This window comes from Drosophila albomicans, chromosome 3 (assembly GCF_009650485.2).
Source record: "Drosophila albomicans strain 15112-1751.03 chromosome 3, ASM965048v2, whole genome shotgun sequence".
NCBI classification, from domain to species: Eukaryota; Metazoa; Arthropoda; class Insecta; order Diptera; family Drosophilidae; genus Drosophila; species Drosophila albomicans.
Genome location: NC_047629.2, coordinates 43,224,474 through 43,236,617, shown reverse-complemented (window position 1 = coordinate 43,236,617; position 12,144 = coordinate 43,224,474). Strand labels below are relative to the sequence as shown.

The 12,144-nt window shown below is 38.8% G+C and overlaps 3 protein-coding genes across 8 annotated transcripts in view; 1 reads left to right on the top strand and 2 right to left on the bottom strand.

Annotated features, from left to right (window-relative positions):
* Window positions 1-19: 19 nt before the first annotated feature.
* LOC117570605 (tubulin alpha-4 chain) lies at window positions 20-1,730 on the bottom strand. Its single transcript, XM_034252349.2, has 2 exons — window positions 1,583-1,730; window positions 20-1,516 (listed from the first exon to the last, which is right to left on the bottom strand). The coding sequence occupies exons 1-2, from the start codon at window positions 1,583-1,585 to the stop codon at window positions 131-133; spliced, it is 1,389 nt and encodes a 462-aa protein (XP_034108240.1). The 5' UTR covers window positions 1,586-1,730; the 3' UTR covers window positions 20-130.
* A 379-nt stretch (window positions 1,731-2,109) lies between these two features.
* On the bottom strand, window positions 2,110-4,230 carry LOC117567243 (UPF0046 protein C25E10.12). Its single transcript, XM_034247091.2, has 2 exons — window positions 3,517-4,230; window positions 2,110-2,814 (listed from the first exon to the last, which is right to left on the bottom strand). The coding sequence occupies exons 1-2, from the start codon at window positions 3,906-3,908 to the stop codon at window positions 2,286-2,288; spliced, it is 921 nt and encodes a 306-aa protein (XP_034102982.1). The 5' UTR covers window positions 3,909-4,230; the 3' UTR covers window positions 2,110-2,285.
* Window positions 4,231-4,356: 126 nt separating this feature from the next.
* The window catches only part of LOC117567239 (protein furry), a 70,537-nt gene continuing 62,749 nt past the window's right edge, over window positions 4,357-12,144 (top strand). For 2 of the 6 annotated variants that reach the window (XM_034247087.2, XM_034247081.2), the window contains exon 1: window positions 4,363-4,761. In XM_034247087.2, the coding sequence (XP_034102978.1) occupies window positions 4,653-4,761 (109 nt within the window). In that variant the 5' untranslated portion in view covers window positions 4,363-4,652. Of the gene's footprint in view, window positions 4,762-7,977; window positions 8,135-12,144 lie in introns of those variants that run through there. The other 4 variants (XM_052003907.1, XM_034247078.2, XM_034247083.2 and 1 more) reach the window with 4 other exon arrangements.

The window sequence follows — 12,144 nt, the reverse complement described above, 5'->3', positions numbered from 1 at the left end:
ATAATTTGAAACAATAGTATTTCTAGCAAGACAAATTTGTTTTTATTGATAGAGAGAGTTTCACAGTTTCAGATCAGTTAATACTTTATTAAAGAATACTTTATTAAAAGGCAAAATAACTCCAGCTTGCTTAGTACTCATCCAATTCCTCGCCACCTTCCTCATCGTTGTTCAGTCCCACCTCATTAAAATCGCTTTCAAGGACAGCGATATTCTCTCTGGCCTCAGTGAACTCGCCCTCCTCCATGCCCTCGCCCACATACCAATGGACAAAGGCGCGCTTGCGGAACATCAGATCGAATTTGTACGAGAGATTTGTGAAGGCCACAGAGATCGCCGTGGTGTTGGACAACATGCAGCAGGCACGTGACGTGGGACCCAGATCACCATCGGGCACAAAGGCGGGACGCTCGTAGTTGATGCCGATCTTGAAGCCCGTGGGACACCAGTCGACGAACTGAATGTGCCGCTTCGACTTGATGGCCGAAACGGCGGCATTCACATCCTTGGGCACCACATCGCCGCGATAGAGCATACAGCAGGCCATGTACTTGCCCGCTCGAGGATCACACTTCACCATCATGTTGGAGGACTCGAAGCAGGCATTCGTCAAAGCGGTGATCGCATGCTGCTCATGAGCAGCGCGTTCCGCACACATCAACGGTGCGTAGGCGACGAGGGGGAAGTGGATGCGTGGGAAGGGAACCAAATTCGTTTGGAACTCATTGAGATCGACGTTCATTGAACCGCTGAAGCGCAACGAAGCCGTCGTTGAGCTGACAATTTGGGCAATCAAACGATTGAGATTACGATAGGCGGGTCGATCGACGCCCAGTTTATTGTTGCAGATGTCGTAGATCGCCTCGTTGTCCACCATAAACACACAGTCCGCATGCTCAATGGTCGAGTGTGTGGTCAACAATGCATTATACGGCTCCACCACCGCCGTTGACACCTTTGGCGATGGATAAACAGCGAAATCCAAGCGACACTTTTTGCTAAAATCATTGGAAAGACGCTCCATCAACAGTGAAGTGAAACCGGAGCCAGTGCCGCCGCCCATCGAGTGAAAGATGAGGAAACCCTGCAGTCCATCGCATTGCTCGGCGATCTTTTGCAGCCTTGCTGTGACCTTATCGATCACCTCCTTGCCAATGGAATAACGACCGCGTGCGAAATTATTTGCTGCATCCTCTTTGCCGGAAATCAATTGTTCAGGATGATACAGATCTTTGGTGGCCCCGGTGCGCACACTATCGATCACCGTCGGCTCCAGATCGACAAAGATCGAGCGAGGCACCTGCTTCCCATTGCCCGTCTCTGTGAAAAATGTGTGCGCATCGTTGGCATTGGTGCTTTGGCCAACGGTTGCGCTGCTGCTGCCGCTTTCCGTTAGCTGCTCCTGCGTCTTGCGACTGCCGTCCAGATTGATGCCATGCTCCAGCAGATACAGCTCCCAGCAGGCGTTGCCAATCTGAATGCCGCACTGTCCAATTTGTATCGAGATGACTTCGCGCTACAAAACCCAAGAAAGTAAATCGAATATCGAGATTTTGCTACTAAAACTTCAAAGAAAGCTTACCATATTGTTTAACTGATTTAATAGCAAAACACTTATTAAAAAAAAACGAAATGCAAATCTGGCTTGAACTCTTTCTTCGCTCAGTCACGATGCCGCACAAAATGGCAGATCTGCAGTGCCGTTATAATGCAAGCATAAAGCGGAATGTCAAAAATTAGGCAGCGTTGCATTCGACGATCGGTTGGGTGCGAAACTCGACTAAAGCAAAACTTGGCCGAGTCAAAGCTCGGCTAAATTGCAATTAAGAAAAGGACATCTTTCGTTTGTTCAAAATAAAACCAATAACAAAAAAGTAAACTAATGAGTCACAAAAAAATTCAACAAAATTGAGAAAAATTTTTGGTAATATTTTTAGGTTATATAAATCTATTGAAAATTTAAAAAATAAAAGTATTAGATTTGCTGAGATCTTTTTTCACTTTGAAAATATAATACATATTTATAATAATTGTAAAAATTATTAGCACGCTAATATTCTACCTTTTAGAAACTTAACTAAATCGCAACTTGGTTTAGTGAAAACTCGGCTAAATTGCAACTTAAAACAGGACATTTTGTGATTGTTTAATGAGCATTCTGTGGGTACATCGAAAAATGGGTACAATAAATTAATATAATTTAAATTGTTGTAGAAGTAGTAAAGTAAATTCCTGATTTCCTCGTAATGGCAACTTAAAAGTGTAAAATGCTGTCCGAAATACAATTAATCCTTGCTCACGCCTGGCGGCAACGTTACATCGAACACAATCGGGGCATTGTTGGGCAAATAGTTGATGTCGCAAGTGGAGGCATTCACATAGATGATCCGGCCATCGCTGGTGATGCCATAACCCTCGTGCACATGTCCAAACACATGGTATTTGGGACGCACCCGTTGCTGCACCGTGCTCAACAGTTCCACGCATCCAGCACGCACTCCCGAGCAACAAAGATCTCCATGACCCACGGGCGGAGTGTGTGTGACGAGTATATCGACGCCAGCGGGTATTTGATTCCATTTGTCAAGGCAAGCGGTGCCACGCGGCACATTGAAGGCCCAGCGACAGAACTCTGGTTGCCACGGTGATCCGTAGATGCGCACGCCCCACAGCTCCAGCAGCTCATCCTCCAGGTAAGTACAATTGGTTAAGGCCTCGCGTATGTTAGGCGTCTGCACGGCGCTCTCCATGCTCTGCTTGTCGTTGCCCAGCGTGGGCAAGTCATCCAGTATGGTCAGTCCAGTGGTTTTGGAGCTGCGCAGACAATAAGAAGATTAGATTAGGCATTAAGTACTATACGGAGATAAGCACAGTATAAAGCCGATAATTGCACACCCATCTATTAAAATCACATATTAGGCTTTATCTTTAAGTAAAAATATTTGTGGTTGATTAGACCCATAACTTTCAAAAAATGTGAAGAGGGTCTATTCTAGTATATTTTAAAAGAATGTGCATAAACATTTTACAGTGACAATCACATATTTTTGCTTTGAAATCTACTATCTATCTATAATTCCGAAATAGCTGTCATATTTATGGTCTGATTGTCATCAAATTAGGAGAATGTTTATAATAGGCCATATTTGAAATGCTTGCCAAGTAATAAAAAATTATCACGAAATTGGGACAATATAAAAATTATAAAATGAACTCGAGAAGAATAACTTTCTGAAGCTAATGCTAGTCTCTATTTAAAAGAAATAACATAACTGCAAACTTTTCAAATAAAAGTAACATAAAAAAATTATATCTCAATTTTAGTAGTACAACATTGCATTTAAGTTAAACTATGCAATTATTTTGGATGTGCATTTAAACACTCAAAAATAGTTCGTATATCTGCAAATCCTCTATGTAAAACCTTGTAGACTCTACAATGTAGAGCAACTAAACAGCAATTTGCAATTGCATTTATCGACGCTGTACTGTATTAACGTATAATTGCCAGCTTACCGTTCGCCATGTGCATGCTTGCCCTGATTCTGAAAGGGATGCGTAAAAGTACGATCAAAGCTCAGCTCATGATTGCCAGCAATGACAATCTTATGCTTGTGGGGCAAAGCGCCAATCCAGTTGTTGAACTCCACCACCTCCTGCAGTTGGCCGCACTTAGTGAAGTCGCCGGCATGAATGAAAATGTCGCCATCGGGAATATCGAATTTGATGTACGGAGTCAATGAGTGGGTGTCGGACATACAGACGACTCGAGCTTTGTTGGGTGCCACCGTTGTGGTGGGTGGCTTCATCACCACTTTGATGACGCGCTGCGTTTTGCTGATCTCATTCCATGCGGCTGTTGGATCGCTTGTCAGCGGATGTACGGATACGTTGGACATGGCATCCATTGCTGGTCTAACACAAATTAATCACAACATGATAGTGCGCTTTATAGCCGATAAGTGATGGGTGTTATTTATTTTAAACAAACACACGGATTTGCCGATAAAAGATAAGAATTCGCAACGCGTACATAACAAAAACGTTTCTTCGTTATTCATCAGCTGTTCGCGCTTAGAGTTGCCACACTGCCATATGCAATGGTTTCCCATGATTTTCTTTAAAAATTGGGCACTTTTTTTCTTTAAAAATATGAATGCCGAATGTCGCTTTTATTTCCAAAAGTTTAATCAATACACAGTTGATGTTTTCTCAAAATTAATATGACATTGTCAATATTTATGACGTCATCTCTTATTGGAAGCTGGCAAGGCCATAACGGCGTGTTAGGTGGCAACGCCGCATGCTAAACAAAAAACAGCTGTGCTTGACTGCTGTTCATCTCTCTGCTTCTTATACCATTCACTCATTCACGTCTTGTACAATTTTATCGTTTAACCATTTTTTCTGCAAATCTATTCACCAATTTGTCAAACATTCCGGCATTTTATTGTCTGCATACGTTGTATAACAACAAGTTGCCGCAGTGCGCTGCGAGAGCGCGCAGCGACAATAGAATTTAAAGTGAAAAGCAAATTTATAAAACAAAGATGGCTGCGATGCGTCTGGGCAGCCACTTTGTGTAATTAGTGCATACGCAAGTGTTTTGACCATAAAAAAAGCCCAAGAAAACAAAATACAGACAAGCAAGCATGGAACAACAAACGCTGGAGCTGCAGCAGACGCAGCTGGAGGCATTTCTGGATGCCAGCGGTAGCGGCAGCAACAACAACGGCACTGCAGTCGTCGTCAACAATGCAGGTGAGTTCTAATTTTAGGGCGACTCAATTACCTCTGCCTGGGTGCAGCCCCCTTTTTATGGCGTCGCAGTCGGCGTCGCTATCGACGTCGCTGCTAATTGTTTACGCCCACCGATCAAGTGTGCGTTTTATTTGCTCAAAGTCACTGTGTGCGATGGTCTCTCCGTGTGTGTGTGTGTGGTGAATTGGCTGTTCTGTGTGTTTGTGTGTTTATATTAGTGTTTGTGTACTTAGCACCTGGCCACTGTCTTCAAAACTCCTTTAGCTTGTTGCGTCGGTCTCTGTTTGTTTCCTTATTTCTTTAAGTGATGATTCACTTTGATTGTCTCTACTCTTTTTTCTCTGCACAGACAATCAACGTTTTATGGCGAACTGAGTCTGTTTGTATGCGTGTGTATGTGTGTGAGTTGTTTTTATGGCCATTGTTCTTTGACTCCGCCATAATTTATGGCGCCGCGCAATTTACCGTTGCAATTTAAGCTCTTGTCCAGCATCATGCGCTCTCGCTCTATCTCGTTGTCTGCCGCTGATCAACATTGCACTCAATTGTGACCTAGACCTAGTCATCATGATGATGAGCTTTGCACTCTCGCTCTCACACTTTTTTTTGTTTGTTTTGTCTGCCTCTCTGTCGCACATTCATTCACAAAAATATATAAATGACAGAGCAAAAGGCGCGCGCAAAAACATACATAAAACCTTGATAATGACATTCAGGCGAAAAAGCAAAAAAGTAGCGTCAGTCAGTTTGGTCACAACCTCTGGCAGTTATCCAACAGATTTTTCCGAGTAGCCGCCGCCGCGCCAGCAGTGCAAAAATTAGAAAATCATTTTGTTATTGTAGTTGTGTTCGCCAAAAGTCAAATGTCGAGTGAGCGGGAGAGCAACAACAAAGCACCTGAACCTGAGCGAATTGCATAAGTTGGTTGCGAGTCTTCGTCTTCGTTTCAGTCTCAGTCCTGAAGCTTCAAAGCTCTCATTTGTTTGCCAACGCGCCAAGTGTCAAGTTGCAGTGCGTTTTTCTATACGTATCCTCGGTCTCGTTCGCACTACCGCAAGCTAGTGTGTGTTGGATTGTAACGGCGCGTTCCGGTCGCGTGTTCGTCATCGCGTGCTTTTTTTTGTGCGTTTTTTTTGTTTGGGTTTTTTGCTTCTTTTTTTTTTTGCCAATTTCTGGCGTGGGCGTGATGTAATTTGCCATAAAGGCAGTTAACTAACACTTGGAGAGAGAAAGAGAGAGAGAGGCAAATAAGCAATGTGCTAATTCGCGCCCCTTTTTGTACAAATATTTGTAGCAAGTTTTTGCCATTTATTTTGTTATGGCTTCCACAGTTAATAATCAATTTAGTTGTTTATTGTTACAAAAAAAAAACCCATTTCACTGTTTGTCTGATTAGCATAGCGTTGCCAACAAATGTTTGTTTACAAAATTTGCAGATCTAATGTTGATATTTATGTAATATCGAAAAATGCATAAACAAAGGCGGCAATGCTAAGAACGGGTTATACAATGTAAGCCACAAGGCTGCGTGTTTGCATATGTGGGTGTCAGTGCCTGTGTGTGTGTGGCACGGAAATGGGAAAAAGTTTAGTGGGCCACAAAAGTTCTTTTAGCTAATTGCAATAATTACGGGGCCCGTCACATGCTGTGCTAAGTTTTATTAAATTTATGCTAATGTCCAGCATATTAGTGACACTGTGCGACAAGAACAACAGGAACTCACGCTGCGCTTGCACACACACACTCAGAAACTCTAATAAGAAATCATACGTCACTTGCGTCAGCTGTTGCCAGTTGTTGTTGCTGTGCGGCTTTTGCCAATTCGCCGCTGACAACAGCTGTTTGACTCACATCACACTCACTTCGCTCTCTTCCAATTGGGTGTTCGTGCTCTCTTTCTCGCTCTCAGTTGCTGTTAATCATAATTTTAAATAGACAATTATCGTTTGTTTTGATTTTCGTGCTTTCAATTTGCGAGCGCGCGCGCGATTTACGCTCAACTTATTTTTTGTGTGTGACTTTTGTCTTTTGCTTTGCGTTTGCTATTTATTATTACTCACTCATTCGTTGTTGTTGTTGCTGTTTCGTCGTCGCTTGGAACTTTTTGGGCTGCGAGTCGTTGCGCGCGTTTTCGCCGCAGTCGAAATTCGTCGTCGCCAGAGTTCGCCTCGCATTTTAGTTTTCGCGTATACGTTTTGTTGTATTTTGAACGAAGAAATTGTGTTTTGTGCGCGATCTGAACGTGAAGATATATATAAATATACGTATAGCGCATATATACGCTGTGTGCGCACATATGTGTATAAATAAATACATTTAAATTGTAATTTGACAACAGTATTTCGGTGTTGTTTTTCGGTTTTTTCGGTTTTGTGTGAGCGACGTCTGTCGATTTGGAGAATTGAAAACGCTGAGCTCATTTTTTGAGACGCCTTTAAACTGGCTAATTAGCATAAAAAAGCATTATAAATACATAAATCAAACGATACTATATGTATGCCATATATACTCGTACAGCAAGCTGTGAAAATTACAAATAATCATCATTTCGCGATATTATAGTATATTTATATTTTTTTGACATTTCGAACGCTATAAACAACTTGTTATACGCTTGCCGAGGGTATTAACATTTTATCAAACGATTTTACTAAAATAAAACTACTTTTTGGCCATATAATTTATATCTGATCATTAGAGTGTATAAAATCTTCGACATCTCACAATGAGGTGTTGATTTTTGTTGTTGATTGTTTTATTTGTTTCATTTTTTTTACGCTAATCAAAGTCTTTAAAGTGGCTTCTCTATATAAGAAAGTTCCTTGGTTTCGTTTTCGACTCTTCGATTAACGTCACTCGGGTTTCGGTGACACATTTATGAGTTGTGCTGTGACTGAGTGTATGGCCTGTTCTTATCAGTGATTATTTTGTTTTTTATTTTTTTTTATTTTGTTATACTTAATACGAACAACAACAACAATCCTAACTAAACGGCGCACAAATGCTGCTAAATTAATTACAACTCATAAATATAATTTGTGTTTAGATAGTGGTGCACAACAATATCAGAAAAAAGGGGCTCACGTGCCTCTAATTACGACAACTTACGATTATTTAATCAACGCTCCCCAGCCCCAGACAATCTATCCCCTATCCATCACTCCACCCCCCACCTCCCCGAAAACGCTGTTACTAATCAACTAGTTAGTTGAGATATACCGAAAGCGAGAGAGAGAGAGAGAGAAAGCGAGAGAGTAACTCTCGCAATTTGTGAATCTGCCTGGGCATCATTTTCCTAGCTGTGATTATTTTACAAATTTATGCGCCAGTTTCATGTTATGGAATTTTCAATGGACACCAAAAAAACTAAAAGGTAAATTATGATACTCAAATGACGCGATTTACACTCAAACTTGTCAGCTTATTGGCCTATTAAATATTATTGTATATATCCTGTACGATTGCAGGCCGAAAAAAGTGTATCTTAAAATTAAAGGCAAAGCTTCAAACCGTTTTTTCCCATCGCTTTTGTTTGTTTCTGTTTTTTATGGTCTGGTTGGGGGTCTATTTTCGATCATTTCGGAAATACCTCATAATTCTCAATAAAATGTGATAAGAATTCTCGGAAATTTATTTAAAAATATCTCTATTCGCATTGCTTAAGATCTTCACTTGATCGCTTATTTATGTATTGAAAAAGATTTGTTCCAGATTTGATTAATGGACTGTTTTATATTCTAATTATTTTGTTATTGCCCCTATTTCTATGTAAGAAATACTATAGGGTATTTTCTCGTTGAGCGCTTTTGACAATTGATTTGTTGTTGTATTAAGAAAAGTATGTGCTACTTTTTATAGGTTTCTTTAAGAGGCTATTTTCAATCATATCATTTTGTTAATGCCTCATAATTCTTAATAGAAATCGATTAGATTTCTTGATAAAAAAATTTGGAAATATTTCGCTGGCATTGTCTGAGTAAATATTTGCATTGATTGTATGTGAAATACTAAATCCCTGATAATCGAACAAAAGCTTCGCAAACAAATCGTAAATTTCATGCAAAATGTTATACAAATATTTTCCACAACATTTTCGGGAACATTTATTTGCCGTCTTCTCTTCTCGGGCCTCCGCACGTTTTGAAAACTGCGCATTGAGAAGGAAAAGCAAAAAAGAAAAAAACAAGAAAACAGAATTTGTTTTTTTTTTTTTTGCTGTTGCTGCAGTTTTTAAACTTTCGGCCCACAGAAAACTATACGAGAAAGAGAAGAGAGGAGAACAGAAGCCAAGTGAGGGGAACAGAGATCAAGAGGAGAGATACGTGTTGGTCGCATGTCTTTGCCAAGATGTTGTAGTTGTTGTGTTGTGTTGTTAAATGACACATTCATAGCGCATTTATAACAAGAATTTCTGACGTTTTCCGTTCGTTTTGGAGGCGGCTTTTTGAGGCAAACTGAACTAAACTGAACTGAACTGAGAGCGTGTTAATACATTATTAATAATATACACAAACAAATGGAGGAATATGTCTTTTAGATTTTTTTTTTGTGTATATTTTCAGCGCCATTTTTAATACTTTGCTGCGCATTTGCATACCCTGTAATTTGTATAATTGCCCGCAAGCGGCATATTAGATACAAACGAATAATCGTTTATTGTAATTGGAGTGACTAAATGAGGCAAAGGTGTGTTAAAGCAGAAATTTATGTGTTTATACCTAAAGGTTAAAAAGTGAAAATAAGTATTTGTTTCCAATTTCAAAGTGAAACTTTTCGTTCAAAGACAAATAAAATTCTTAATTGTTAAAAGTTTTAGAAGAAAGTATTCCAATAAAGGTAAATTCCATACTTCATTTAAACAATTTGAAATTACGCTAGGTAAATATTTATTTAAATAGAAAATTCCAATGTTCTATTAAATAACAAATAAGAAAGCAAAACAGCCTGGAATTATTTTTTTCAAATATACCAAATTAATATAACAAAAATATACTAAAATTTATCGAAGGCTGAACTTGGAATTATGATACTACTATTTACAAAAAATCATGGTATATTTGTTATACCATATATTGAAAATAAGCGGGGAAATATACCAAATTAATATATCAAAAATACTACAATTTGTCGAAGGTTCTAACATACAAAATACTGTGGTATACTTTTTATACCATATATTTATATGATTTTATTAATACATTATTGTTAAATTTTATTAAAATTAAGTATACGCCTAAGTAATCTGTTATTGAATTCCCGTATAGGGTATCTCTTGGTCGTGCTCTCTCGTATGTTTTTCATGCTGTTGCTTGCCACATGTTTAGATGAATGATGAACAAATATATGGCTACCTTTTATTGCATTGAAAAGCAACGAAGACAAATGGAAAAATGGAATTTTTCTCAGCTATTTTCATAGCAGGCAAAATCGTTTTGCGCAACTCTCATGACAGCTCGGACAACCTTAAATACTGCTCACGGCAGAACGAATGCGATGTGAATTGCTTTTATGGAGCTGTCTCTTTTAAACCTTATCAATTATTCAGTGACAGTGAAAACTTTTGCCCTGAACTTCTACTGTGACCTTTAAGTCGCCGTTGCCACCGCCATCCCCATCCCCACTGCCATCGCCGCATATCGTATACTCTGCCCTCTGATCCTGGGCCTTGATGTCCTGCGGAACAGCTGACGGGCGGGCGGCATTGAAAAATCGAAAGGCCTAACCTTGCCCTTCCCTCATGGTATATCCGTTTACCATTTTACCAGTTTACTATTTATTATTTATAATACTTGTTACCGTGCTTTCCTTTTTTATTTTTACTTGTTTTTTGGGGGGTAATCTAATGTTTGTTGCCTCTCTAATGACAGCCAGAGGACAACACGATTTGAGGATTGCACTTGAACAATCAATTTGGATGTGCTCTCTAGTAGTATATGTTTGTAACCTGCGGTCAAAGCTATTGATTGATTTCATGTTCTGTTCTGAGAGAGGTCACGGGTAACTAGTCCAAAATAATTCAATACTATAATGATTGCGGGGAGGGCAATTTTCGCTATATGTAATGTTGATTGGATCATTATAGTAAATTATAGATTACCAGCTGGTCAGTAGTAAACTATACGAATGTTAAATGTCCGTAAAACGGGCGGTACTAGTTATATTTTATTCATTTCTTGATTACTTAGTTTCTATCAAGTACGCGCGATATGAAGGAAATGTAGGTTTTGTGCCTTGAAAGCTTCACAATGTTGCATTACTGATAGGGAACAATAAACTAGGACTAGACCAAGTTAAATGTAAACTAGATAACTGGTTCTATTAGAGGTGGAAATAGGAAATCGACTTAAATGATTATTGCAGGTATCAGCTATGAGTTATCTAATGAACCGAATCTCAGGGACAAATATGATCTAGATTGTTCAAATTGTAGTTAGTCAGAATACAGGGATTATGAAATATATACGATAAATAGATAGTTACATCTTGTGGCTGTTCCTTTTTCGAGCGTTTGTTTTATTCTGCTTACCGATCAAGGCTGTCTGTGTCTGTGTAATCGGCAGTACAGGAGATGTGAGTTTAATAAAAAGAGCATTACTAACATCAACAACTCTCTAGTTGTTAGAATAACTGAGAGAGTGTAAAGTGAATATGTGTGTGTTTCCTACATTCCAACTACAGTTTTGTTTTAAATTTCCGATGACTCGCCAAGTATTAAAATGCAGAAAAGAATACCGAAAGATAGTCTCGATATTCAAAAAGTATAAATTTACTAAAACTATAGATTTACATTGATGTTTCGATGGTCTTTATCTTTGTTCTCTGCTTCGTTCTTCGCTTTGTTCTGTTCAGAGTCTGCTTAAGTTTTTATTTAGCCTAAGCAATTAGGCTAAGCAATTTCTCTTGTATATTATCTTATTTTGAATAATCGTTTCCATTGGCTTTGAAAAGAATCCACAAATTTTGCCAATAAATTGTTGAAGGCGTTGTTAATTTGTTGCTTTTATTTGAGCTAATGAAAAATTGATTCTTTAATACAAGTCTTTTTTAAAAAATTTAAATTTTGCCAAAAATTTCTTTGTAGCTCTAACTATTGAAATCAAAAAAGTGATCTAAATTTATTTACATGGTGTTGCTTTACGCCTCAACACATTTCAGTACGAAAAAGATATTTCCACGAACTACTTTTTTATACAAAATTGGTATCAAAACATGAACTTCTGACGAATTTGCAATGTTCTCCGCCGACCTCAAAACAAATATGTGCAGACACTGATGCACACAAGTTTATATCTATATACAAATATATATATATATATATATATATATATATCTTCATGAGCACACATGGCTGTGTTTTTATACGCATAATAACTTCGCGTTGTA

Coding starts and splice junctions, on each gene's coding strand:
- LOC117567243 (XM_034247091.2), bottom strand. CDS start 3,908: ATGGATGCCATGTCCAACGTATCCGTACATCCGCTGACAAGCGATCCA. Junction 2,815..3,516: donor AAGCATGCACATGGCGAACG/GTAAGCTGGCAA, acceptor TTGTCTGCGCAG/CTCCAAAACCACTGGACTGA.